This window comes from Panthera onca, chromosome X, assembly GCF_046562875.1.
Source record: "Panthera onca isolate mPanOnc1 chromosome X, mPanOnc1 haplotype 2, whole genome shotgun sequence".
NCBI lineage: Eukaryota > Metazoa > Chordata > Mammalia > Carnivora > Felidae > Panthera > Panthera onca.
This window is the reverse complement of record NC_138357.1, coordinates 74,275,679-74,303,239: the sequence shown is the minus strand read 5'-3', so window position 1 is coordinate 74,303,239 and position 27,561 is coordinate 74,275,679. Positions and strand designations below refer to the sequence as shown.

Sequence of the window (27,561 nt, the reverse complement as noted above, 5' to 3'; positions counted from 1 at the left end):
CTGGGCTATCCAGATAACTCATTTAGCCTTGATGTCAGTCACTCAAATAATGCCCATGTCAATCTGACTGATGATATCCAGCTATGGTATCACAGCCACTTAGTCTCCTCTGTTTTCCTACTTCCATATCTTCAATCCAAACTGCTTGTCACAATATTCTAGATAATAACCAGATGGTGTGTTCTTAGTCCTTTTTAGGACTACATGCTTGGTCAAGATGCTATATTTAGTTCTGGAAGACTATTTAGGTTACATGGCACACATATTGGAGTTCAGAAAATAGGCCTACACCTAGCTGAAAAAGAATAAATTTGACAATTTTTATCCCTTTATGAAACACTGGGGAATCAGATCCATGAGTAGCCAAGCTGGAAATAATCTCAGATTATCTGGCAAGGTGCTGTCCAGTAGAAATTTCTACAATGATGGAATGTTCTATATCTGTGCAATCCAATATAGTAGCTACTACCCACATGTGGGTACTGACTACTTGAAATGTGACTAGCATGACTGAGAAACTGAGTTGTTAATTTTAATTTATTTATATAACTATGGCTATAATATTGGACAGCAAAGATCTACATAGTATGGCTTAATGGAAAGAATGTGGGATTTGAAGCTAAAAAACCCTAAAGTCTAAATCCTGGTTACTGTCACTAACTATATAACTTTGATCAAGTTCTTTATCATGCCCAAACCTCAGTTGCCTCATTTGTAAAATGAGATACTACCAGAACCTCACACAATTGTTGTAATTAGAGAATGAATGTAAAGCATGAAGCCCAATGCTTAGCAAATATAACAGTAATTACCCTTTAAATAATACTTGTTATTATTGAGCTCCTCATTTTCCAGATGGAGAAATGGAAGCTCCAAAACAAGAACTGACTTGTCAACAGTTGCACAGCTAGTTGGAAACATGACCAGGCACCAATTCCAGATTTTCTCACTTTTTTGAATGATTCTTATATATATGAACCCTCCTCGCCCATAAAGAATGAAGGGTGGTAGCCCAAACAACTACTCAACTGCCGTAAAAAATATCTTATGTGGAGAAAATGTACCTTGGTGAAGCCTATTTGCTCCTTCCGAAAATTTTCCAGGGGTTTAATCAGCAAATCACTAGCATTGTGTACCTAGAAAAAAAAAAGAAAACATATAAAACAACTTTCAGATTAGAAAAGATAAGATTCAAGTTTCCTTGTTACTAAGGCATTTCATTGTAATACATCAGTCTGCAAAATGTAAATTGATTTGCTGTTTTTTTTCCCATTGTTGTTACTTCCCCCCCCCTCCCCATATTGGTCTTTTAAAATCTAATGATTTGAGAGGAAATGAGAGAAGGAACACTAGGGGCATTTCTCTGTATTTTTACTGGCAGTCTTATCTGAGTTTTTAATCAATAAATATCTATAGTCATGTCCAGAAACAGATATGGGGGCCTGAAGTATATGTGGAAAAGATAAGATAAAGGGAATGGAAAATGCATGAAAATACCAATTGCACGAAGTGCAAATAATTTCATGAGAGGGAAATGAGTTAGCAGTAATAGCATCAATATAAATTGTTTCCAGTCCTGCCAGTGTGTGTCATAAAACCAGAACATTTCCTTCAGAACTTGGAGTGTATTACAGCATCACAGAGAACACTGGACTAGGCCTTCAAATTACCTAACTATAGATGCTCTGAAGCTGCTAAAAACAGCCTGCCCAAATACTAAAACATTGACATTAATATGGGTCTAGAGATATAAAAACCCCATTTACAAATTGGACCCATTGCTTAGTGGTCAGGCAGAGATACACAAAGTTTTGTCTTCAATATTAACCTCTTGAAAAATTACACCTGTCCAAGGCAGAAAGTGGAGTTTGTTTTCTTCACTTGTCGGAATCAGCTGTATTTTAATGGAGGACCTAAAAGAATACATCTAAAGGGCTGGGTTTTAGGATCCATTGCATTAATTTTGATATAGTATAAGACAGGAAAATGAGGGACTGCCTTCCTTGTCAAATGAGACATAAAGTGTCAGTAAGACAAGATATATATTCATACCAAAAATAGAAAACAGAGTAAAGAGCCAGTTTTGACCAGTCCTGTATTCTCCATATTAAGAAGCAGTTTTTAGAGGCGCCTGGGTGGCTCAAGTCGGTTAAGCGTCCGACTTCAGCTCAGGTCACGATCTCACGGTCCGTGAGTTCGAGCCCCGCGTCGGGCTCTGGGCTGATGGCTCAGAGCCTGGAGCCTGCTTCCGATTCTGTGTCTCCCTCTCTCTCTGCCCCTCCCCTGTTCATGCTCTGTCTCTCTCTGTCTCAAAAATAAATAAAAACGTTTAAAAAAAAAAAAAGAAGCAGTTTTTAAACTACCCACCAAAATGCATGGCAAGTTGGGGCATTAGTACATATTTTTTAGCTATGTCCTGCAGGCACTTTGGGTCTCCTGTTTTGTGTCTAGGTATGATTCAAAGTTCAACTAAATGGGCAAACTCTCACCCAATCAAAGCTCTACCAGAAGCCCTAGCACCAAAAATAAAGACACCAGTGATTCTGCTTGATCGAAAACAAGAATTCTTCTATTAAAAGTACTAGCACATCTCTTTTGCCCAACACACTCTACAGTTATGAACTGTGAATTGTGTGACATCAACTTTGTGTACCTACCTGGAAACAAATTATGTCATTGGTATCATAGATCCAATGCAGAGAGTCATTTTTCTTCTTTCCTTTTGTGGAACTTTTAAAACATGGCCACAAATTTTGTGACACTTCTCCTATTGAGGTGAGGCCTCTTCCCCCTCTACCTTTAATGAGAGTGAGTTCATTACTTCTTTGAACCAATAGAATATAGCAGAAGTGACACAATGTGACTTCTCAGACTAAGTCATAAAAGGCCAGCAACTTCCACCTGGTTCTCTTGGAACACTCCCAATGGGGAGCCCTGAGCCACTCTCTAAGAAGTTAGACTGACCTGAGACTACCAAAGTAGTGAGGCCAAACATACACATTCTGGTAAAAGTTATGTTCAGCCCAACCTTCCAGCCATCCCACTGAGGTGCAAGATAGGTAAGCAAAGCTGCTTTGGACTCTCCACATCAACCCACCTCCCAGGTGAACACCTCCATATGAAGCAGAAGAATCACCCAGCTGACCCCTGCCTGAATTCCTGAACATAATGAGATAAAATTAAATGGTTTTAGGTTAAGCCACTGTATTTTGAAATAGGTTTTTATGCAGCAATAGATAACTAGAAAAAATTATTTCCACTTTCACCAAGGTAACACAAAAAAAGTGGTTACCTGGGACACACTGAAGAAGTTTGCTGTTGAATAAGAAGTGAACATGCCATTTCTAAGGAGAGTAATATGTGTCAAACCTCTATATGGATATTCAGCTGAGCCCTTGCATACACAGGCAACACAAGGATGGCACAGTACCAGTTTTCGTGATTCAAAGGGGATTTTCTTGCATAAGCAGGTGTACCAGCAACTTCTCACACAGGGTCCATAAGACCACTTGCTTTTTGTATGTTTGGTCCTAGGAAACTAGTATATGATTCACTGAAATTGGAGGCCATAGATTTCCCTTAATCACATTGGCAATATTGCTCCCAGTCTCCTACAACACAAATAGATACTCTGAGCCACTTCCTTTTTTTTGACACTCATTGGTAATTATATTACTTTCTGCCAGAAAACAGAGCTAGAGATATAGGAAATAGTCACACTGAAGCTTGGCTCTTTTTTTTTTTTTCATTTTGTTTTATCTTTAAATCCCTTAGAAGTCCAGCATCTACTCAAAAAAAGCCCTTTTAATTAAATATGACCTTTATTCCCCTTTCTGATCACTGCATCCATTTCATAAATTCTCTAGGAGAAAAGCTCCTACCTTCTAACTCAGGGTAGAATACCCAGCATGATAACTGATATTCTAAACATCTTAGGGAGTTTAATCAGATTCTTATTGCATGAATCCCAAATTAACACTAGCTAAAACATTTAGCAGATTAGAGATGGTACACAATCCAGCAGTGTAGGATTGTCTGTGAATCTTTTATTGTTAACTAATTACCAAAAAAAGGATTTGAAGATACACTGTTTAAAATAGTATGGGTCTCTTTAGGTCACTCTTGGCAGTCCTCAAAGACAAACCTTGCATATTGCTAATAAGGTCCCCTTCAGAGTCAGAAAGGCACATAGGCAAGACTCCTATCCTTAATCATACAGGAAGTCTTTTATCCAGACTTTTCAAGGCCAACTTCTGAGGTTAATACAACATCCCACGGTACTATTTAAGAACACCACAGTTGGGAAATGCTTCCCCTCAATTCTTTCCTCCATAATTCCTTCAACAGTTTAAGTTCATTACAAGAATGACTAGACATTTGCAATTATCAGATGCTAGGGCTGTGAACTTTCTTCCTGTTCTTCTAAAGATTCGTTTGGTCTCTTCTTATAGAAAGGATAAAAAGCTGTTTAATACCTCAGATAACCCAGATTATCCATACTGGGGTAAGGAGTCCTTTTACCACAGTTCTAGGAAAAGGGAGAGGTGCAGTCAAGCAATGAATTCCTGGCACGTTGTGAAAGGCCCTCATTGAGCTTAACCTTCACAGCATTCCTAGAATTAAACGGGAAGTGGGGAGCTAAAAGTCAATACATGATTGAAAAGTTGTGGGCACAAAAGGGCACAACAATGGAAGAAGAAAATGAGTCATTCCTGTGGAAAAGATCCAGCAAGAAGGGTGAGAAAAACAATATCTCAAAAGATGAGTCCTACTTAAATATTTTAGAGCTTTATAATTGGGTAAATAAAAGAAATAAACAACTAGGGCTGAAGGAAGTACAGTTGAGCTTTCTAGTGGTATCTGAATGAAAAGGAGTTGAATGCGTTTGAGATCAACATTGGCAATAGTCCACAAACTCTTCAGGCAGAAGAAAATAGTTAGTAGAGTGTAGATTAGCTAGTGGGGGGACATCTACCAGACTCCAGAGAAACTACCCATATTGGTCCATCCTTAGTATCCCTAGAAGCAATTCTCTTAAACTAAGAAAATTCCCAAGTCAAATTTCCACAAGCAGAATCTTGGGGGTTACAAAAGATAACTACAAACAAGACTTACTTAATAAGTGTTTTTTGCTACATATAGAACACTTCATTATATCATTTGGAGCTCTTACAACAACTGTGGGAGGTAGGGATTGTTTTCCTCATTTTACATATGAAAAAAGAGAGACAGCAAAATACCATGATTAGTCTGAAAACAACAATTAGTGGCACTGCCATTATTGGAACCCAAGTCTCTACTTCCCCTACCTCCAAGCCCTGCAACCCCACTTCTCTAGGAGCCTAGATAAAATCGTAGCACTATTCTGAAAAGCCAGTACCACCCTGCTGGAAAGGATGAGTAATGACAGATTGAAGAACTCTGGCTATTGGATAAATGGACTTCACAAAACTGAACTGCCCATAGGAAGACAACTTATCAAGAAAGGCAAGATATACCTCTCTTTGCTCTCTACAAAGTTCCAACTTTACCCTCACACCCCTAATCAAAATAAATATTGACCAACTTAGGTACGTTCACATTAGGTACAAATAGGTCTGGGTTGGGGCCAAGGACTTCCATTTCTAACAATTTGCCAGGTGACATTAGTGCTGCAGGTCTAGGGTCCACACAAAATGATTACTTTTTAAGCTGCTAAAATAGAGCTCACAAAAAAGAAAATATTTACTTAGGAACATATCTAATAAAATGCATACAAGAGCTATGTAAGAAACTCTGATAACAGAAATCAAAGAAGGGCTTAATAAATGGAAAGATAATCCATGTTCATAAATAAGAAAATACTTTTAAGATGTCAGTTTATCCCAACCTGTTCTATAGATTCAATGTACTCTTGATCAAATCCCAGTAATTCATTTGGTGGATGCTGACAAAATGGTTGTAAAGTTCACACCTAACATTAAGTCTTACTACAAAGCTATAGGAATCAAAATAGAAGAAAGGGATTATATGAAATCTCTGTTTCTATAAAACTAAAACTGCTCTAAAAATAAGTATATTATTTTAAAAAACAGACTTTAAATGTAAGGAAAGTTTTCACACAGATTTAAATAAAACAATTATATGTCAAATATAAATAAAACCCATATTATTATTTTTACAAACAGAGAAACAGATAAATAAATGGATAATATGTTTAAGAACACTAAAGGCCACAATTTCTTTGCACATGTTCAATAGCCTAGTTTAATGTCCTTTGAAACACTTTCTCGCTGATATGAAGAGGAATGGAGTTTCTACAATAATTTATTTCTAGCTAATGTTAAATTCCCAGGGTAAAAGCTTGAGACAGAATAACCAGATCTATTTCCTAAATATCTTTACTGTACTAAACAGCCATGAGACAAAATGGAAACAAGAGAGTACCAATCCAATGAATAAGGTCATGGCCCAGTGTTAGAGACCTACCATCATCATCCTTTCATTTTCTACTTCATTGAGCAATTCAGCAAATTCCTTGAAGGATTCAGCTAGAAGGATAGAATAAAAGATAAGACAAATTAATCACAGTACTTGATAGGGAGGTGGGCATAGACCTGTGTGATATGAGGTAGGGGCCAGTGCTCTGAGCCTGCCTGGACACTAGAGGAAGGTACCAACCAAAGGCTAACAGAAGAATGTGTTCAGTACCTGTTGAATATCTTTTTGTTTTCATTTTCTTTCTTCTTTTTTTTTCCTTGCCAATCCCTACCAAAGAGATTTTTTTTCCTTCAGTTTTACTGAAATATAATTGATATACATACCACACAAGTTTAAGGATAGGATCTATTCTCTTAGCAACTTTCAAAATACCACATAGCCATACTAATTATAATTATCATGTTGTACACTACATACTCAGTTCTTATTTATTTTATAACTGTAAGTTTGTACCCTTTGATTACCTTCATACATTTAAAACAACCCCCACTTCTGGCAACCACAAGCCTGATTTCTTTTTCTATGAGTTTGTTTTTCAGGTTCCACATATAAGTGGGATCATACAGTATGATTTTGTCTGATTTATTTCACTTAGCATAATACCATAAAGATCCATTCATGTTGTGACAAGTGGCAAAATATCCAACTATTTTATGCCTGAATAGTATTCTAATATACATATATATGTCAATATACATATATATGTATATCACAACTTTTAAATCCATTCATCTATCAATGGACATTTGTTTCCCATGTCTTGGCTATTACAAATAATACTGTAATGAACACAGGAGTGCAGATATCTCTTCAACATAGTGATTTCATTTCCTTTGGATATATACTCAGATGTGGAATTGCTGCATCATAAGGTAATTCTATTTTTAATATTTTGAGGGACCTCCACTCTATTTTCCTGAGTGGTTGTACCAACTTACATTCCTATCAACAGTGTGCAAGGGTTCCCTTTTCTCCACATCCTCACCAGTATTTGTTATCTCTTGTCTTTTTGATGACAGTTATCCTAACCACAGTGATATCTCATTGTGGTTTTGAATTGCATTTCCCTTATGATTAGTGAAGTTAAGCAAGTTCCATGTACCTCTTGGGTATTTTAATATATTATTTGGAAAACTGTTGATTCAAATCCTTTGCTCATATTTAATTGAATTATTTGGAGGTTGTTTGTTTTGCTATTGAGTTATATGAGTTGTTTATACGTTTTGGCTATTAGCCCTTTATCAGATATATGATTTGCAAATATTTTCTCCCATTCCATAGGTTGCCTTTACATTTTGTTGACTGTTTCTTTGGCTGTGCAAAAGAATTTTGGTTTGACATAGTCCCACTTGATTTTTTATGTTGTTGTGCTTTAGGTGTCATATCAAAAAAAATATTTGCCAAGACCCATATCAAGAAGCTTTTCCTATATGTTTTCTTCTAGGAATTTTATGGTTTTAGGTCTTACATTTAAGTCTTTAATCCATTTCAAGTTAACTTTTATGAATAGTGTAAGATCAGAATCATTCTTTTCCATGTGAATATCCAGTTTTCCCAGCACCATTTATTGAAGAGACAGTCTTTTCCCTATTGTATATTCTTGCCTCCTTTGTCTTAGATTAATGGACCATATAAATGTGGGTTTATTTCTGGGCTCTCAATTCTGTTCCACTGATCTATATGTCTGTTTCTGTGCCAGTACCATACTGTTTTGATTACAACGTTGTAATATAATTTGAAATCAGGGAGCATTAATGCCTCTAGCTTTGTTCTTCTTTCTCAAGACAAATTTTAGGATTATTTGTTGTAGTCTGTGAAAAGTGCTATGATATTTTGTTAGGGATTACATTCAATCTATAGATTGCCTTGGGTAGTGTGGATATTTTAATAATATTAATTCTTCCAATCCCTGAGAACTATATCTTTCCATTTATTTGTTTCATCTTCAACTTCTTTCATCAATGTCTTATAGTTTTCACAGTATAAGTCTTTCAGCACCTTGGTTAAATTTATTCCTAAATACTTTGGTTATTACGCCCTTGCAAATGAAATCATTTTCTTTATTTCTTTCTCACATAATTTATTTTTTGTTTTTTTTTTAAACTTATCATCCCCTTCACTCATTTCTTTCACCTCAGACCCCACTTTTTTTTTTTTTTGGTGAAGTCTTTAGGATTTTGTCTACTTAAAATCAAATAGAGATAATGTTACTTTTTTCTTTCCAATTCTGATGTCTTTTCTTTCTTTTTCTTCCTAATTAATATGGCTAGGACTTCCACAACAATGTTGAACACTTGTCTTGTTCTTGATGTTAGAAAGAAAGCTTTGGAACTTTCACAACTGAATATGATGTTAGATGTGGGCTGTCACATACTGCCCTTATTATACTGAGGTACACTCCTCCTATATCTAACTTGTTGAGAGTTTTTACCATGAATACATATTAAATTTTGTCAAATATTTTTATCTATTATTTTTATTGATGGTTAATCATAATGCAAATAGTTTTTATTTGTTATGTTTACTTTACCATTATGAAATATTCATTTCAGGATACCTTTAATTACTGAACTTTCCTAACAAATTTGAAGTGTTATTTGATTTGTACAAATTTACAAACTTTCCAACTTTCCAAAATGCATCAACTTTGTTGAGTAAGGTACTTCCAAAGCCCTGACTTATGACTAAACAATAACAATGAGATGATGACTGGCATTTATTTAGTCCTGATGACCTTAGTCCAGCATTTAGGTCCTATAGTGCAATTACTATAAAATTAATCTCTTTACCCCACTTTTTTATCATTTTATTTTATTTTACTTTTTTTTCATGATGATGTGTATTATTTAATCCCCATATCCTATTTCACCAATCCCCCCCATAATCCTCCCCTCTGGTAACCCTCAGTTTGTTCTCTATAATTAAGAGACTGTTTCTTGGTTAGTCTCTTTTTTCCTTTGTTCATTATTTTTTTGTTTCTTTTTTTTTTTTTTTTGTTTCTTAAATTCTACATACAAGTGAGATCATATGGTATTTGTCTTTCTCTGACTGACTTGTTTCAATTACCAATATACTTTCTAGATCTACTCATTTCATGGCAAGATTTTCTTCTTTTTATGACTGAATAATATTTCATTACACACACACACACCCCACACCTTCTTTATCCACTTATCTATCAATGGACACTTGGACTGCTTTCATAATTTATGTATTGTAAATCATGCTCCAATAAATATAGGGATGCATATATCCCTTTGAATGACTGGGTTTTTTTTTTGTATTTTGGGGGGTAAGTACCAGTAGTGCAATTACTGGATAATTGGATAGTTCCAGTTTTAATTTTTTGAGGAAACTGAATACTATTTTCTACACTGGCTGAACCAGTCTGCATTCCCACCAACAGAGCAAGAGGATTCCTTTCTCCACATCTTCACCAAGACTTATGTCTTGTATTTTTCTATTGTAGCCATTTTAACAGGTGTGAGGTGATATCTCGTAGTTTTGATTTGCATTTTCCTGATGATGAGTGATGTTGAGCATCTTTTCATAAGTCTCTTGGCATTTGTATGTCTTATTTGGAAAAATGTCTATTCAAGTCTTCTGACCATTTATTACTATTTTTTAAATTTAAATTCAAGTTAGTTAACATACTATAGTCTTAGTTTCAGGAGTACAAGAATAGGTATTAATTCTTCTTTAAATGTTAGGTAGAATTCATTTCATATATGAATTATGGTCCTGGACTTTAGCTTTTGGGAGTTGTCAAATGGCTTTTCTGCATTGATTGAGATGATCATTGACTTTTACCTTTCATTCTATGAATGTAATATATCAAATTTATTGATTTGCTCTTATTCAACCATCTTTGCTTCCCAGGGATGAATCCTACTTGATCTTGATTATGCTCCTTTTAATGTGAATCTGAATTTTGTTTTCTAATATTTTGTTGAGAATTTTTGCATCATCATGCATCAGTAATATTGGCCTATGGTTTTCCATGAATTCTTTCATAGTTAATATTTTATTAATCCTCACAGGCACCCTTAGGAGTAGCCAGGACTTCTCTCATTTCATAGACAAGCAAAATGATTAGGAAAGTGGGTTTTCCATGTAAATGGGTTTTCCATGTAAAAAAAAAGTGGAACTAAAATCTTGAGATTTGAGTTTGAGTCCCTGCTCCACTACTTACCAACCTAGACACATTTCTCAATTTAGTCTTTCTATGCCTCAATTTCGACATCTGTAAAATGAGCATATTAGGAATTATTACATCAGAGTAGTTATGGAGATATAATTGAAGAATGAGTTGTGTTTTTTTCTTGTTTTTTAGAAGTACTATGGTTGAGTAAAAAGCACATTTGATGTACTAACTGTGACCTTTGATAAGTTACTCAAATTCTCTGAGACTCACTTTCCTTACCTAGAAATAATAATTCCTATCTCACAGGGTTCTTTGATGAGTAAACAAGATAACATCAAGTATAGCTCCCAGAACACATGATAGCCAATCAATAAATGTTAGTTCTGTTTCTTCCTTGGTATAAGGCAGTTATACTTCACACTGGAAACACGTTAGAATTATCTGGGAATCCAATAAAAAAAAACAATAGGGTATCAATATAATAAATAAAAAAACAAGACTCAACTATATGCTGCCTACAAAAGATTCATTTTAGACCCAAAGACATCCTGAGGCTGAAAGTGAGGAGAGGGAGAACCATCTAACATGCTAACAGACACCAAAAGCCGAAGTAGCCATACTTATATCAGACAAGCTAGATTTTAAACCAAAGACTGTAACAAGAGATGAAGAAAGACACTCTATCATAATTAAGGTCTATATTGATCAAGAAGATCTAGTGATTGTAAATATCTATGCCCCCAATTGGAAGCAGCCAAATATATAAATCAATCACAAACATAAAGGAAATCATTGAAAATAATAAAATAATAGGAGACTTTAACACCCCACTTAAAGCAATGGACAGATCATACATGCAGAAGATCAACAAGGAAACAATGGCTTTAAATGACACACTAGAGCAGATGGACTTAACAGATATATTCAGAACATTTCATTCTAAAGCAGTGGAATACACATTCTTTGCAAGTGCACATGGAGCATTCTCATGAATAGATCACATACTGGATCACAAATCAGTGCTCAACACGTACAAAAATACTGAGATCATACCATGTATATTTTCAAGCCACAATGATATGAAACTTGAAGTCAACCACAAGAAAAAATTTGGAAAGACCACAAATATACGGAGATTAAAGAATCTCCTACTAAAGAATGAATGAGTTAACCAGGAAATTAAGGAGGAAATAAAAAATATATGTGGAATCAAATGAAAAAGAAAACATGACAGTCCAAACTCTTTGATAGCAAAGGCAGTCAGAAGGAGGAAGTATATAGCAATACAGACTTAAGGAGCAAGAAATGTCTCTAACACACAACCTAACCTTACACTTTAAGGAGCTAGAAAAACAACAGCAAATAACGACTAAAGCCAGGAGAAGAAGGGAAAAGATAAAGACAAGAGCATAAGTAAATGATATATAAAAAAATAGGAGAACAGATCAATGGAACTAAAAGCTGGTTCTCTCAAAGAATTAATAAAATTAATAAACTCTAAGCCAGACTTATCAAAAGAAAAAGAGAAAGGACCCAAATAAAACCACAGATGAAAGGGGAGAGAATACCAACACCACAGAAATACAAACAATTATAAGAGAATATTATGAAATACTATATGCCAACAAACTGGGCAATCTGAGAGAAATGGACAAATTCCTAAAAACATACAAACTACTAAAACTGAAACAGGAATAAATAGAAAATTTGAAAAGATCCATAACCAGCACAGAAATTTAATCATTAATCAAAAATCTCCCAACAAAGTCCAGGGACAGATGGCATCCAAGGGGAATTCTACCAAACAGTTAAAGAAGGCTTAATACTTATTATTCTCAAACTGTTCCAAAAAATGGAAATGGGAAGTTTCCAAACTTATTCTAGGCCAGTACTACTTTGATTCCAAAACCAGACAAAGACCCCACTAAAATAGAGAATAACAGGCCAATATCCCTGATGAAACTGGATGTGAAAATTCTCAACATGATAATAGAAAATCGAATCCAACAGTACATTAATAGAATTAATGTAATAGAATTGACCACAATCAAGTGGGATTTACTACCTGGCTGCAGGGGTGGTTCAATATCTACAAATCAACCAATATGATACACCACATAATAAAAGAACAGATAAGAACCTCTTTATATCCTCTCAATAGATGCAAAAAAAAAAGCATTTGACAAAATACTTTCTTGATAAAAACCTTCAAGAAAGTAGGGATAGAGGAAACATAACTCAACATCATAAAGGCCATATACAAAAGGCTTACAGCTAACAACATCCTCAATGGGAAAAAACTGAGAGCTTTACCCCTAAGGTCAGGAATGACAGGGATGTCCATTCTCACCACTGTTATTCAACATACTACTGGAAGTCCTGGCCTCAGCAATCAGACAACTAAAAGAAATAAAAGGCATTCAAATTGGCAAGGAAGATGTCAAACTTTCACTATTTCCAAATGACAAGATACTCTATGTAGATAATCTGACAGACTCCACCAAAAATTTGCTGGAACTAATACATGAATTGAACAAAGCTGCAGGACATAAAATTAATGTACAGAAATCAGTTGCATTTTTATACACCAATAATGAAGCATCAGAAAAAGAAATCAAGGAATCACCCCCAGTTACAATTGTACCAAAACCAATAAGATATTTAGCAATAAACCAAACCACAGAGGTAAAAGATCTGTACTCTGAAAACTATACAACACTTATGATAGAAATTGAAGAGGACACAAAGATATTGGAAAAACTCCCATGCTCATGGATCGGAAGAACAAACATTATTAAAATGTCTATACTACCCAAAGCAATTTACATGTTTAATGCAATCCTTATCAAAATAAGCATTTTTTACAGAGCATTTTTTACAGAGCTGTAACAAACAATCCTAAAATTTCTATGGAACCATAAAAGTCTTTAAATAGCCAAAGAAATCCTGAAAAAGAAAAGTGAAGCTGGAGGCATCACAATTCCTGACTTCAAGCTATATTGTAAAGCTGAAGTCATCAAGACAGCTTGATACAGGCACAAAAACAGACATATATGTCAATGGAACAGAATAGAAAACCCAGATATGGGCCCACAATAATATGGTCAACTCACCTTCAACAAAGCAGGAAAGAGTATCCAATGGAAAAAGGCAGTTTCTTCAACAAATGGTGTTAGGCCAACTGGACAGTAATATGCAGAAGAATGAAACTCAACCACTTTCTTACACTATACACAAAAAGAAATTTAAAATGGATGAAAGACCTAAATGTAAAACATGAAACCATCAAAATCCTAGAGGAAAACACAGGTAGTAAACTTTTTGACCTCAGCCAGAGCAAATTCTTACTAGACACGTTGTTGGAGGCAAAGGAAACACAAGCAAATATGAACTATTGGGACTTCATTAAGGTAAAAAGCTTCTGCACAGTGAGAAGTGCACATTATTCAACAAAAATAAAAGGCAGCCTATGGGATGGGAGAGGATATTTGCCAAAGACATATGTGATAAAGGGTTAGTATCTGAAATATAAGGAAGACTTATCAAATTCAATACCCAAAGAACAAATAATCTAGTTAAGAAATTGACAGAAGACACAAATAGACACTTTTCCAAAGAGGACAAACAGATGGCTAACGGGCACATGAAAAGATGCTTAACATCACTCATCATCGGGAAAAACACAGCAAAACCATGAGATACCATTTCACACCTGTCAAAATGGCTAAAACTAACAACACAGGAAACAACAGATTTGGCAAGGATGTGGAGAAAAGGGAACACTCTTACAATGTTGATGAGAATGCAAACTGGTGTAGCCACTCTGGAGAACAGTATGGACGTTCATCAAACAGTAAAAATACAACTACCATATGATTCAGCAATTGCACTACTAGGTATTTACCCAAAGAATACAAAAATACAGATTCAAAGGGGTACATGCACCACAATGTTTATATTGTTTATAACAGCATTATCAACAATAGCCAAACTATGGAAACAGCCCAAGTGTCCATCCACTGATGAATGGATAAAGATGTGCTGTGTATGTGCTTGTGTGTGTGTGTGTGTGTGTGTGTGTTAAGCTTTCATTATTTTGATGGCTGAGTAATATTCCATATTGTATATGCATTATATATGTAATATAATATATGGAATATTATATATATATATATATATATATATATATATATATATATATATAATGGAATATTACTCAGCTATCAAAAATAACGGAAGCATACCATTTGCAACAACGTGGATGGAGCTGGAGTATATTATACTAAGTGAAATAAGTCACTCAGAGGAATACAAATATCATATGATTTCACTCGTATGTGGAATTTATGAAACAAAACAGAAGAATATATGCAAAGGGAAAAAAAGGGAAGCAAACCATATGAGACTCTTAAGGATAGAAAACAAACGGAGGGTTGATGGATGAGCATGTGTAAGGGATGGGCTAGATGGGTAATGGGTATTAAAAAGGGCACTTTTTATGATGAGCATTGGGTATTAAATGTAAGGGATGAATCACTGAATTCTACTCTTGAAACCAACATTACACCGTATGTTAACTAACTAGAATTAAATAAAATTTTGGAACAAAAAATAAATACATAAAATGTTTTTAAAGAACAAAAAGAGCAAATAATCTGAAGTAAATACAAAACTTTAATTATTGAATAGTAGGCATATGTGTATTAATTGTATCTTTGTAATTATATTTTCTTTATATATTATCTTTCATTTTGTTTCCATATAATTACAAAAGAAACACAGCAAGGCAGGACTTTAAAAGATAAACATAATAACATCAAATAAGCAAAAAAACAAACCACTTGAAATAGAATATACAACTGTGTACTAGCTATTGTTGATTTATCCAAGAGGGGTATCTTCCAATCATTAGAGGAGGGATCTTTCAGTGTCAACAACTCAGGTCTTCATTAGTCTACTTAGAATCCTAAGCAAGTGGTATACACTGCTAGGTGTCAGCATATCTCCACTCAACCTGATAATACAAGGCCAGTCAATAGTACCATGCTTCACATACTTGTAAATCTTATATAACATATTCTTATACCTATGGGGGCCTGTGCTTCCTCTCAACCACCTCCACAGTGATCTTTAAAACCCCTATTCATTATACAGAGATCTTCCCTTAACCCGATACTCTTCACAGAATTCTCCTTTCCTGTCCTTTCCTGAGGCTAAGACCTGACTTTTTCTTTTCTCCCTGAAGCTTCTTAAGGGAAGGAGGATGTTCATACTCCCATACTTTATGCACCTCTGCACAAAGAGATAATTTTGTTAGTATTACCTTAATGTTTCATTCCCACTTCCAGGTAATTTTTCCTTAAAAAACTGCATGAAGTTAGTTAAGCTTAAAGACTCTGAGATCAGATTGCCTGATCTTGAAGTCTGGCTACACCATTTTCATAGCTATTTGACCTGGGGAAATTAGTAACTCTTTTGTATCTCAATGTCCTCATTTAAAAATCAGAGATTAAAGGGGCGCCTGGATGACTCAGTCGGTTAAGTGTCCGACTTCAGTTCAGGTCATGATCTCACGGTTTGTGGGTTTGAGCCCTGTGTCGGCCTCTGTCCTGACAGCTCAGAGCCTGGAGTCTGCTTCCGATTCTGTGTCTCCCTATCTCTCTGCCCCTCCCCTGCTTGTGCTCTGTCTCTCTGTCTCTAAAATAAATAAACATTAAAAAATTTTTAAATAAAAATCAGAGATTAAAAGGATACTAAACTTCTAGACTTGTGAGAATTAAATTAATTCATACATAAAGCACATAGAAAGTATTTTTTGAAATGTACACTGATTGTAATTTTTTTCACATATATTCATTACTATAATGTTTACTAGAAGAGCCCAAACTGTATCTTTTTAAAAATTTTAATATTTATTTATTTTTGAGACAGAGAGAGAGACAGAGAGAGACAGAGACAGAGAGACAGAGCATGAGTTGGGGAGGGAGACACAGAATCAGAATCAGGCTCCAGGCTCAGAGCTGTCAGCACAGAGCCCGACTCAGGGCTTGAACTCACAAACCAAAAGATCATGACCTTAGCTGACGTCGAATGCTTAACCAACTAAGCCACCCAGGCACCCCTAAACAGTATCTTTTAATTCTCACTATTGGTTTCATATATGATCTCTGTAATAGCGCAAAATCTCAAATATTTCAATATTTTTAAATAAAATTCTGATATTTCCTTTAAAAAAAAAGTATCATCTGGCAAGCTTACATACCAATGCCAGCCCCCTTCCCAGACTAGTTAAAGCCCAAATTCACCTGCTAAGTATCAGACGGCTTGATTGGCACAACAATATAATTGCAGGGATGAACACTCAGAGGCTGTCAGGAAATGAATCATAACTACCTAAGAATGTATTCTTATATTGAAATAAAACAAAAAGGAATGAACAAAACAACAACAATGAAACTATGTTCTAGTAGTACAGAGAACAGTAAGACTCAAGTATTCCCTTGTTTCTATTTTGTGTTATTATATTTAACTTTCAGCCCTCTGACCTAATTTTATCAGAATTTGGACCTGAGCTCCAAAAACAAAAACAACAAGGTAAACATCTTATTTCACAGTACCAGAAGAATCTCAGATGGTCTTTTGCAACTCTTCAAGCCTGAGGAACCATCAAATCTCTGCTCATACACCTCCAGTGAAAGGAGTGATGACCAACTTGTCTTGGTGTCCCCGGAACTGTCACAGTTATAAAATTGGAAGCCCCTTGTTCAAGGAAAACCCCAAGTCCTGGTTTTCCCAGGACTGTTAGTCACCCTGCTTGCAGTGTCTCTATTAAAATCTCCTTCCTTAGTTGGGATGAGCAGTGGGTGCTCTATATAAGCCAACTTGACAATAAATTATATTTAAAAATAAACCTTTTTCCTTAATATATAGATAAATTCCACTTCCCTGCATTCTACTTTTGTTTCTCCTCAGGTTCCTAATGAGTGTGGGAATGTAGGTAAGAAAGCCATGTGACATGTTAGGAAGAACATTAGGGTGACAGAAAAAGAGGATTCTACTTTAGGGGATGAAATAAAAAAGAGCATGACTTTGAGAGAGGGCTGGACTTGCAGCCATATTTTGTCATCTTCTTGCTGTGAAACTTTTGATAAATTACTTACCCCCTATGAGTTTCAGTTGCCTCACTTGCCAAAGAGACATGATAATATATCTACCTGAGAGTGTTGTAAAAACTAAATCAGAAGGGGCGCCTGGGTGGCTCAGTTGGTTGAGCGTCCGACTTCGGCTCAGGTCATGATCTCACAGTCTGTGAGTTCGAGCCCCACGTCAGGCTCTGTGCTGACAGCCCAGAGCCTGGAGCCTGCTTCAGATTCTGTGTCTCCTTCTCTCTCTGCCCTTCCCCTGCTCACGCTCTGTCTCTCTGTCTCAAAAATAAATAAAAACATTTAAAAAAAAACTAAATCAGAAGATAAATGTAAAGTGCCAACACATAGTAGAAAATAAACCTTACCACTTCTCCCCCCCATCCCAACTTTCTACACTTTTAGTGCCAGTTCTGTGATCTACTGGTGAGGTGACTGGGCAAGTAACTTCTCCTTCCTAGACTTCATGGTCTCCAGATATTAAAAAAAGAGAAGTTAAATAGTATTTAGTGTCCCTTCAAATTCTGGTAACTACTAGTTTAAAGTTCAAAACTTCTCACCAGAAACAGGAAGAATATTATCAAATGGTATCTGATTTAAAGAAAACTTCTTGAAAGCCTAGAAAACAAATATAGTCATATTGATATTTTTAATCAAAAATAGATTTCCCTTCCCAAGAGAACTGGATAACTAATCAAGAATTCCTAGCACCAAAGAAACTAAGTGCTGGGTCAATAGAGGACACCAGATAATGGCACTCCTTTCTTCTAAGGATCAAATTGTTCATACTCAAGGAGGTCACCTTTGGAAACACTGCAAATTAAAAGCTCAAGCTCAACATAAAGAAAAAAAATAATTTAATCAGGAAGAGTAAATAGGAAAACACAGAAATGTTTGCAGACCTCCTGTCCCCAAATACTGTATGCTACTGAAAAAATTAATAAAGGCAGACCTCATTAAAGTGTACTCAGGATTCTAGAAGGGGAGGCTGGAAAGGTGGGGGGAGGCATAATCAATGTCAATTACAGGAAATATCATCAGTTACACACCCCATAACAGAAGAATCCTCAGTGGGAAAGAATCATCAATTGCAGGCCTCAGCAGGGAAAGACGTATATTGCATCTACTATAAGAAATCAACTACACACGCAAATCGGCCAAGGGGAAACAGCTATCACCCGCTTGCTTTTCTCCAGTGGACTTTAACAGCCCCTCCCAACTTCCTTCTTATCTATAAAATGTTTCTTTCCTTTGCTTGTTGAATTTGCTTATGGTTTTTCCATAACCTCCTTTTCCTGAATTGCAATTCTCTTATTCCCAAATAAATCCATTTTTGCTGGTAAAAAAAAAAAATGGCTGTTTTATTGTTAAGGTTAACACTACAAAAGGAGTCAGATTGTTTCTTATTTGAGCATTTTTCCAGGCAAGATCAGTTTGACTCTAAAAGAAGTGTGATGCATATAATATTGGAACATTTAAAGGAAAAGGTTAATTTCATGAAATATAAATGGATAAAAGCCCTTTGGTTGACAGCTTAATACTCATAATAACTTTATGAGGGACATGTAATTATTCCTAAATTGAACATGAGAATACTAAGGCTCACAGAAGCTAAGCAACTTGTTCAAAACCATACAAGTAAATGACAATGCTACATTACAAATTCAGACCTGTCTTGCTGCTAGAGTCTTGCCATTGTCACACTGCCCACAACTCTCCAGGTAGAGGTAACCAAAGGTTAGGTTACTAAACATCATCTGAATAGATTATCAGAGATGGGGGAAGCTACTACTACCAGCAGGTATGTATTTAAAATTAGTCAGGCTTAACAGGCACATGAAAAGATGCTCAACGTCGCTCCTCATCAGGGAAATACAAATCAAAACCACACTCAGATATCACCTCACACCAGTCAGAGTGGCCAAAATGAACAAATCAGGAGACTATAGATGCTGGAGAGGATGTGGAGAAACGGGAACCCTCTTGTACTGTTGGTGGGAATGCAAATTGGTGCAGCCGCTCTGGAAAACAGTGTGGAGGTTCCTCAAAAAATTAAAAATAGACCTACTTAAGTGGGCCCAGAGAGAAAATAGAGAGCCCTTGATCTATAGTTGGCATCAGAATGTTATCTTATGAAGGGTTCTAGAGCTAGCTTGTAGAAATAGGAGAGTGGGAGGTAACAACTCCTCCAAACAGATTGCTAACAGCCTATTCCGTGCTGTTTGCTAGAACAAGTCCTGCGTTTTGTTAACCGAGGCCATAGGACAGTATGGCCTGTTTTATAAAGCATTCTAAGTGGAGAGGAGAGGCATCTGAAACTCACTAAAATCTCTGAAAAAAAAAGTGTGTATAAAACTAAGAATAGAGTCTGTGCAACCATAGAAACTGCCTTTTTTAAGTATCCACTTCTTTGCACCTTCTATTTCTTTGGAGCCATCCTTTACATAAAAGCAAGGTAATTATTGGGTGGAGTGAGAGCTTAGGTCAGGTAATAACAATAAGAAGTTTCCTGCTGATGTAAACCATTGTGGTTCTTCTCTTTGTCCTTCTGAAAAGTTGGACTTCCCATAACACTCTGTACCAAAATAAAAACTTGATTCAACTGGAAAAAAAAAAAATAGACCTACCCTATGACCCAGCACTAGCACTGCTAGGAATTTATCCAAGGGATACAGGAGTACTGATGCATAGGGGCACTTGTACCCCAATGTTTATAGCAGCACTCTCAACAATAGCCAAATTGTGGAAAGAGCCTAAATGTCCATCAACTGATGAATGGATAAAGAAATTGTGGTTTATATACACAATGGAGTACTACGTGGCAATGAGAAAGAATGAAATATGGCCCTTTGTACCAACATGGATGGAACTGGAGAGTGTTATGCTAAGTGAAATAAGCCATACAGAGAAAGACAGATACCATATGGTTTCACTCTTATGTGGATCCTGAGAAACTTAACAGAAACCCATGGGGGAGGGGAAGGAAAAAAAAAAGAGGTTAGAGTGGAAGAGAGCCAAAGCATAAGAGACTCTTAGAAACTGATAACAAACTGAGGGTTGATGGGGGGTGGGAGGGAAGGGAGGGTTGATGATGGGTATTGAGGAGGGCACCTTTTGGGATGAGCACTGGGTGTTGTATGGAAACCAATTTGACAATAAACTTCATATATTGAAAAAAAATAAAATTAGTCAGGCTTCATCATTCATGAGGAAAAAAATATTTGACAATATTTATATTTGGCTAAATAGTTACATCACTTTTTAAAATTGAGATATTATTTATATACCATAAAATGTACCATTTTAAAGAATTCAACTCATTGGTTTTTAGTATATTCTCAAAGTTTTGCAACCATCATTGCTATTCCAGATCGTTTTATCACCCCTAAAAGCAGCATTAACTCATTAGCATCACTCCCCATTCCCATCTTCCTCCTGTATTCAGTCAACCACTCACCTACTTCCTATCTCCATAGATTTGCCTACTCTAGACATTTTACATAAATATGAAATCATACACTATGTGGTCTTTTGTGACTTTCTTTCATTTAGCATAATATTTTCAGGGCTATTCCATGTTGTACTATCAATACTTCATTTTTTATTGCCACATAACATTCCATATGGCTATATCAGATTTATCCAACCATTTATCAACTGAAAGACACTTATGGTGTTACCATTTATTGGCTATTATGAATAATGTATCCATGAATATGTACGTACAAATTTAGTGTGGATTTTTTTCATTTTAGGGGCGTGCATACCTAGGCATGGAATTGCTGAATCTTATGGTAACTCTATGTTGAATTTTTGAAGAACTGACAAAATTGTTTTCAAAATCATCTACACAATTTTCTATGAACAAAGCAACGTATGAAGGTTCAAATTTCTCCATGTCCTAGAAACAGGAACCCTCTTGCACTGTTGGTGGGAATGCAAATTGGTGCAGCCGCTCTGGAAAGCAGTGTGGAGGTTCCTCAGAAAATTAAAAATAGACCTACCCTATGACCCAGCAATAGCACTGCTAGGAATTTATCCAAGGGATACAGGAGTACTGATGCATAGGGGCACCTGTACCCCAATGTTTATAGCGGCACTCTCAACAATAGCCAAATTATGGAAAGAGCCTAAATGTCCATCAACTGATGAATGGATAAAGAAATTGTGGTTTATATACACAATGGAATACTACGTGGCAATGAGAAAAAATGAAATATGGCCTTTTGTAGCAACATGGATGGAACTGGAGAGTGTGATGCTAAGTGAAATAAGCCATACAGAGAAAGACAGATACCATATGGTTTCACTCTTATGTGGATCCTGAGAAACATAACAGAAACCCATGGGGGAGGGGAAGGAAAAAAAAAAAAAAAAAAGAGGTTAGAGTGGGAGAGAGCCAAAGCATTAGAGACTGTTAAAAACTGAGAACAAACTGAGGGTTGATGGGGGGTTGGAGGGAGGGCAGGGTGGGTGATGGGTATTGAGGAGGGCACCTTTTGGGATGAGCACTGGGTGTTGTATGGAAACCAATTTGACAGTAAATTTCATATATTAAAAAATAAAAAAAAAAAAACAAAAAAAAAAACAAATTTCTCCATGTCCTAACCAAGATTTGTTATTACCTGTCTTTTTGTTACCCACAATCCTAGTGGGTTTGAAGTGGTATCTCATTGTGGTTTTGTTTTACCCTAATTCCTAATGATACTGAGAATCTTTGTCTGTGCTTATTGGTCATTTAATTATCTCCTTTGTATGGAACTAGAATGTATTATGCTAAGTGAAATAAGTCAGTGAGAGAAAGACAAATACCATATGATTTCATTGATATGTGGAATTTAAGAAACAAAACAGATGAACATATGGGGGAGGGGAGAAAAATAGAGAGAGGGGAACAAGCCATAAGAGACTCTTAAAGATAGAGAACTAACAGGATTGATGGAGGGAGGTGGGGGGGTGTTAAGTAGGTGATGGGCATTAAGGAGGGCACTTGTTGGGATAAGCACTGGGTGCTACATCTAAGTGATAAATCACTAAATTCTACTCCTGAAACCAATACTACTACACTATATGTTAACTAACTTGAATTTAAATAAAACATTGCAAGAAAATATATTGATCCAATCACTTTGCCCATTTTGTAACTGGGCTAATTGTCTTTATTATTGAATTGTAAGAGTACTTTATCTACTTTGAACAAAATGTCCCCCTTATCAGATAGATAATTTGCAAAATTTCGGGGCACTGTGTGTGTGACTTTCACTTTCATTATGGTGCCCTTTGAAGAACAAAAGTTTAAAATTTTGTTGAAATCCAATTTATCTACCTTTTCTTTTGTTGCTTGTACTTTGTTGGTCTTATGTAAGAAACCACTGCTTAGTCAAGGTTGTGAAGATTTATATCTTTATTTTTTTTCTACTAAGAGATTTATAATTTTAGCTTTTACATTTAACTGTTTGATCCATTTTGAGTTAACTTTTGTATGCTATAAAGGTCCAACTTCGTTTTTTCACTTGTATTTATCCTATTATCTCAGCACCATTTATCAAAAAGACTATTCTTTCCCCTAATTAATTATCTTGACACTCTTGTCAAAAACCAATCGGCCATATAATAAGGGATTGTATTTGGACTCTTATTTTTATTCTATTGATCTCTGTATATGTTCTTATGCCAATACCAAACAATTGTGGTAATAGTAAAGAACATACAAAGGAGTAATGAGTTTTGAAATGGGGAAGTATGAGTACTCCAATATTGTTCTTTTTCAAGATTATTTGGCTATTCTAGGTCCCTTGAATTTCCATATGAATTTTAGTACCACCTTGACAATTTCTGAAAAAATAGCTGCTGAGATTTTGATAGGTACTACACTGAATGTGTAGATGGATATGGGGATTGTTGCCAATTTAACAGTATTAAGTCATCTAACACATGAACATGGGATGCTTTTGGTTTTTGTATCAGGGTAATGCTGGACCTACAGAATGAGTTGATGGGATATTTTTCAATTAAAAATTAAATCACTTTATTTGTTATAGGTCCAGTAACATTTTCTGTTTCACCAGTTTTAGTAGTTTGTATATTCCTAGGAATTTGATTTCACTAAGGTTATCTTATTTGTAGGTATAGGCATGTTTATACTATTTCCTTATAATCAGTTTTACTTCTGTAAGGTCAATGGTAATGGCCTGTACTTCATTCCCAATTTTAGTAATTTAGTATTGCTCCTGGTTAGTCTAGCTAAGGGTTTGTCAATGTTGTTTAACTTTTCAATAAGCAAATGTTTGGTTTTGTTGCTATCTATTGTTTTCTTATTGTCTACTTCATTAATGTCTTCTCTATTCTTATTTCATTCATTCTGTTTGTGTTGGACTTTGCTCCTCATTTTTTTCAGTGACTTAAGGTAAAATGTTCTGTTATTGATTTGATACCTTTGTTCTTTCTTAAAGTAGGAATTTGAAGCTACAAAGTTCCTTCCATTCATTGTTTAGCTGAATTCCATAAGGTTAGATATACTATGTTTTGGGGTTTTTTTTCTATTTGCAAAGTATTTTATCATTTCCTTTGTGATTACCTTTAAATTTAATCAATTCATTAATTTGGAGTATGCTGTTTAATTTCCACATATTTATGACTTTTCCAACTTTCTGTTATTAATTTCTAAATTCATTTCATTGTATTCAGCAAATTTATTTTGTATGATTTTCATTCATTTAAGTTTATTGAGGCTTGTTTTATGGCCTAACGTATGTTCTCTCCTGGACAATATTCCTTGCACACATGAAAAAATATATATTCTACTGCTCTGGGGTAGGGAAATGTATTAGGTATAGTTGATTTATGGTATTGTTCATGTCTCCTATTCCCTTTCTTCCAAATTTGGCTGTAGTATGTTTAAGCATGTATTTGAGTTTTCCTTCCCTTGGTTTGTTGAATTTGTTATATGAGCAGACTAAAGTTTTTCATCAAATTTAGCAAGGTTTTTACCTTTGTTAACTCAAATATCTTTTCTACCTTTTCTCTCTATCCTCTTCTTCTGAGACTGCCATTATGTATATTCTGTTATGGGTCTCTGAAGTTCTGTTCATTTTTTAATTTACTTTTTTCCACAGATTGTATGATCTCAATTCATCTATCTTAATATTTATTGATTCTATCTTCTACCAGTAAACATTTGAGGTTAAGCCCCTGTTGTGAATTTTCGTTTCAGTTATTGTACTTTTCAACTGCACAGTTTTAAATGGCTCTTTTTTATTAAGTAAATATGTTTCTAATATTAGAAATACATCATCGAAACTCTTTTCCCAGGAAGTGCAATGATTTGTTTTCCTCAGGGACAGTTTCTATTGATTGTGGCCTTTTTTCCTTATTCATGGCCCATTTTCTTATTGCTTTTTTAAAAAATATTTATTTAATTTGAGAGAGAGAGAGAAAGAGAGAGAGAGAGGCAGAGATAGAACCCTGAGCAGGCTCTGTGCTGTCAGCACAGAGCTCAACACGGGGCTCAATCTAAAACACCATGAGATCATGCCCCAAGAAAAGATCAAAAGTCGGACGCTTATCTGATTGAGCCACGTGTCCCAATTTTCTTATTTCTTTACACTTCTCACAATTTTGTAGAAAAGAGAACATTTTAAATGATGTAATGTGACAAATCAGAAATCAAAACCTGTCTTTTTCCCAAATTTGTTCCTGTTGTTGCTGTTTGTTTAGTGAGTTTGTAGCTAATGCTATAAAGTCTGTATTCTTTATCATATGAAGCCACTGACATCTCTGGTCAGTTAGCTTAGTGGTCAGCTAATGATTAGACAGAGATGTATTTAAATGCATTGAACCATTAAGTATCACAGGCTTTGTTGAAGGGCTCTTGTGTGTGTTGGTGAGTGCCTTCAACACTCAGCCAATTAGTTTATAATTCTGCCTTAATCTTCCCGCCCAGAGCTTCAAGGTCAGCCAGAAGTAAGACAATATAGCCTTCTAAAATCTTTTCTAGACAGGCACAAAACAATACATATAAGCAAAGCCCTAAATGTGCACATAATCTTCCATATTTATAGGAATATGTAGCAACTTTTCAAAGCTCTCTATGGACATTTCATTCTCCAGTTTTTCTTTTTTAAGTTTATTGTTCAGCTTCTTGGTTGCTATCACACTTTATGCTGCCTAAGAGAACTGCAGTACTGAACAATCACTACTAATTGTTTTGAAAAGGAAACTCTAAGGAAAAATCCATTTGCAGTAAGCCAGCTATGAGTCAATTCAAATAAGGCAACCCATATGAGTAATATATTTCAGCTCTAGGGGAGCTACAATCCCCTTCTGCCCTCTGCAGTGGCTACTAAAATCATGACATTCACAGCTTCCAAAACTATCCAGCTCATAGTTTTCAAAGCGACTATGGAGCTGGAGAAAAGGGTATAGAATACATGGCAAAAAACCACAAAGCTCACTGTTCTATTAATTACTCAGCTATTTTTCTTGAACAAGCACACCTTCTATTATTTCAAATTTTGGTTAATGTCCAGAGATCTTAAAAAGTTGATTTTGAAAATGTCTATTGGTGTTTCTATTGCTTTTATTAAAGATCAGCATTTCAGAGGTCATTTCTCAACCATTCCACTGAAGTAACCTGGTCACCTCAATTAATAAATATTAATAAAATAATTAACAAAAATAAATTATTTAAAAATAAATTATATGATTAATAAAAATAAAATAAAAAAGAGTTACTCTCAATAGAAATTCTGTGATTATTCAATATATCATTTTATTTTTATTTTTATTTTATTTCATTTAAATCCAAGTTAATTAACATATAGTGTACTAATGGTTTCCAGAATAGAATGTAGTGATTCATGACTTACATGTAACACCCAGTGTTCATCCCAAAAAGTGACCTCCTTAATGACCATCACCCATTCAGCCCATTCCCTACACCAACACTCCACAGCAATCCTCAGTTTGTTCTCTGTCTTCAAGAGTCTCTTATGGTTTGCCTCCTTTTTTTATCTTATTTTTCCTTCTCTTTCATTACGTTCAGCTGTTTGCTTCCTAAATTCCATGAGTGAAATCATATGATATTTGTCTTTCTCTGACTGACTTATTTTGCTTAGCATCATACATTCTAGTTCCATCCATGTTATTCCAAATGCCAATATTTAAGTCTTTATAATTTCTGAGTTATATTCCATTGTATACATATACCACTCCTTCTTTATCAACTCATCAGTCAATGGACATCTGGGCACTTTCCATAATTTGGTTATTGTTGGGAGTGCTGCTATAAACTTTGTGCATGTACCATTTCAAATCTTTATTTTTGTATCCTTTGGGTAAAAACATAGTAGTGCAATTGCTGGGATAAGGTAGTCCCATTTTTCATTTTTTGAGTAAACTCCATGCTGCTTTCCAGAGTGGCTGCGCCAGTTTTTATTGCCATGAACAGTGTAAGAGGGCACCCCTTTCTCCACATCCTATCCAACATCTGTTGTTTCTTGAGTTGTTAATTTTACCTATTCTGATAGGTGTGAGGTGGTATCACATTGTGGTTTTGATTGTATCCCATTGTATTTCCTGATGATGAGTGATGTTGAGCATGTATTCATGTGCCTGTTACCTATCTGGATGTCTTCTTTGAAAAGTATATGTTCATGTCTTTTGCCCATTTATTCGCTGGATTATTTGATTTTGGATGCTGAGTTTGATAAGTGCTTTAGAGATTTTGGATACTAACCCTTTATCCAATATGTCACTTTCAAATATCTTCTCCCATTCTGTAGGTGGCATTTTAGT

General features: G+C 35.3%; 1 protein-coding gene across 8 annotated transcripts in view; it reads right to left on the bottom strand.

Annotated features, from left to right (window-relative positions):
• Positions 1 to 27,561, bottom strand: part of OPHN1 (oligophrenin 1) — a 600,363-nt gene that overhangs the window by 350,134 nt on the left and 222,668 nt on the right. For 7 of the 8 annotated variants that reach the window (XR_014136815.1, XM_081793552.1, XM_081793555.1 and 4 more), the window contains exons 4-5: positions 6,469 to 6,530; positions 1,065 to 1,136 (exon numbers count right to left, since the gene is read on the bottom strand). Coding sequence is in view for 7 of the 8 variants with exons in the window: in XM_081793552.1 (XP_081649678.1) it covers positions 1,065 to 1,136; positions 6,469 to 6,530 (134 nt within the window). In the remaining variant the exon portion in view is untranslated. The remainder of the gene's footprint in view (positions 1 to 1,064; positions 1,137 to 6,468; positions 6,531 to 27,561) is intronic. The other variant, XM_081793558.1, reaches the window with a different exon arrangement.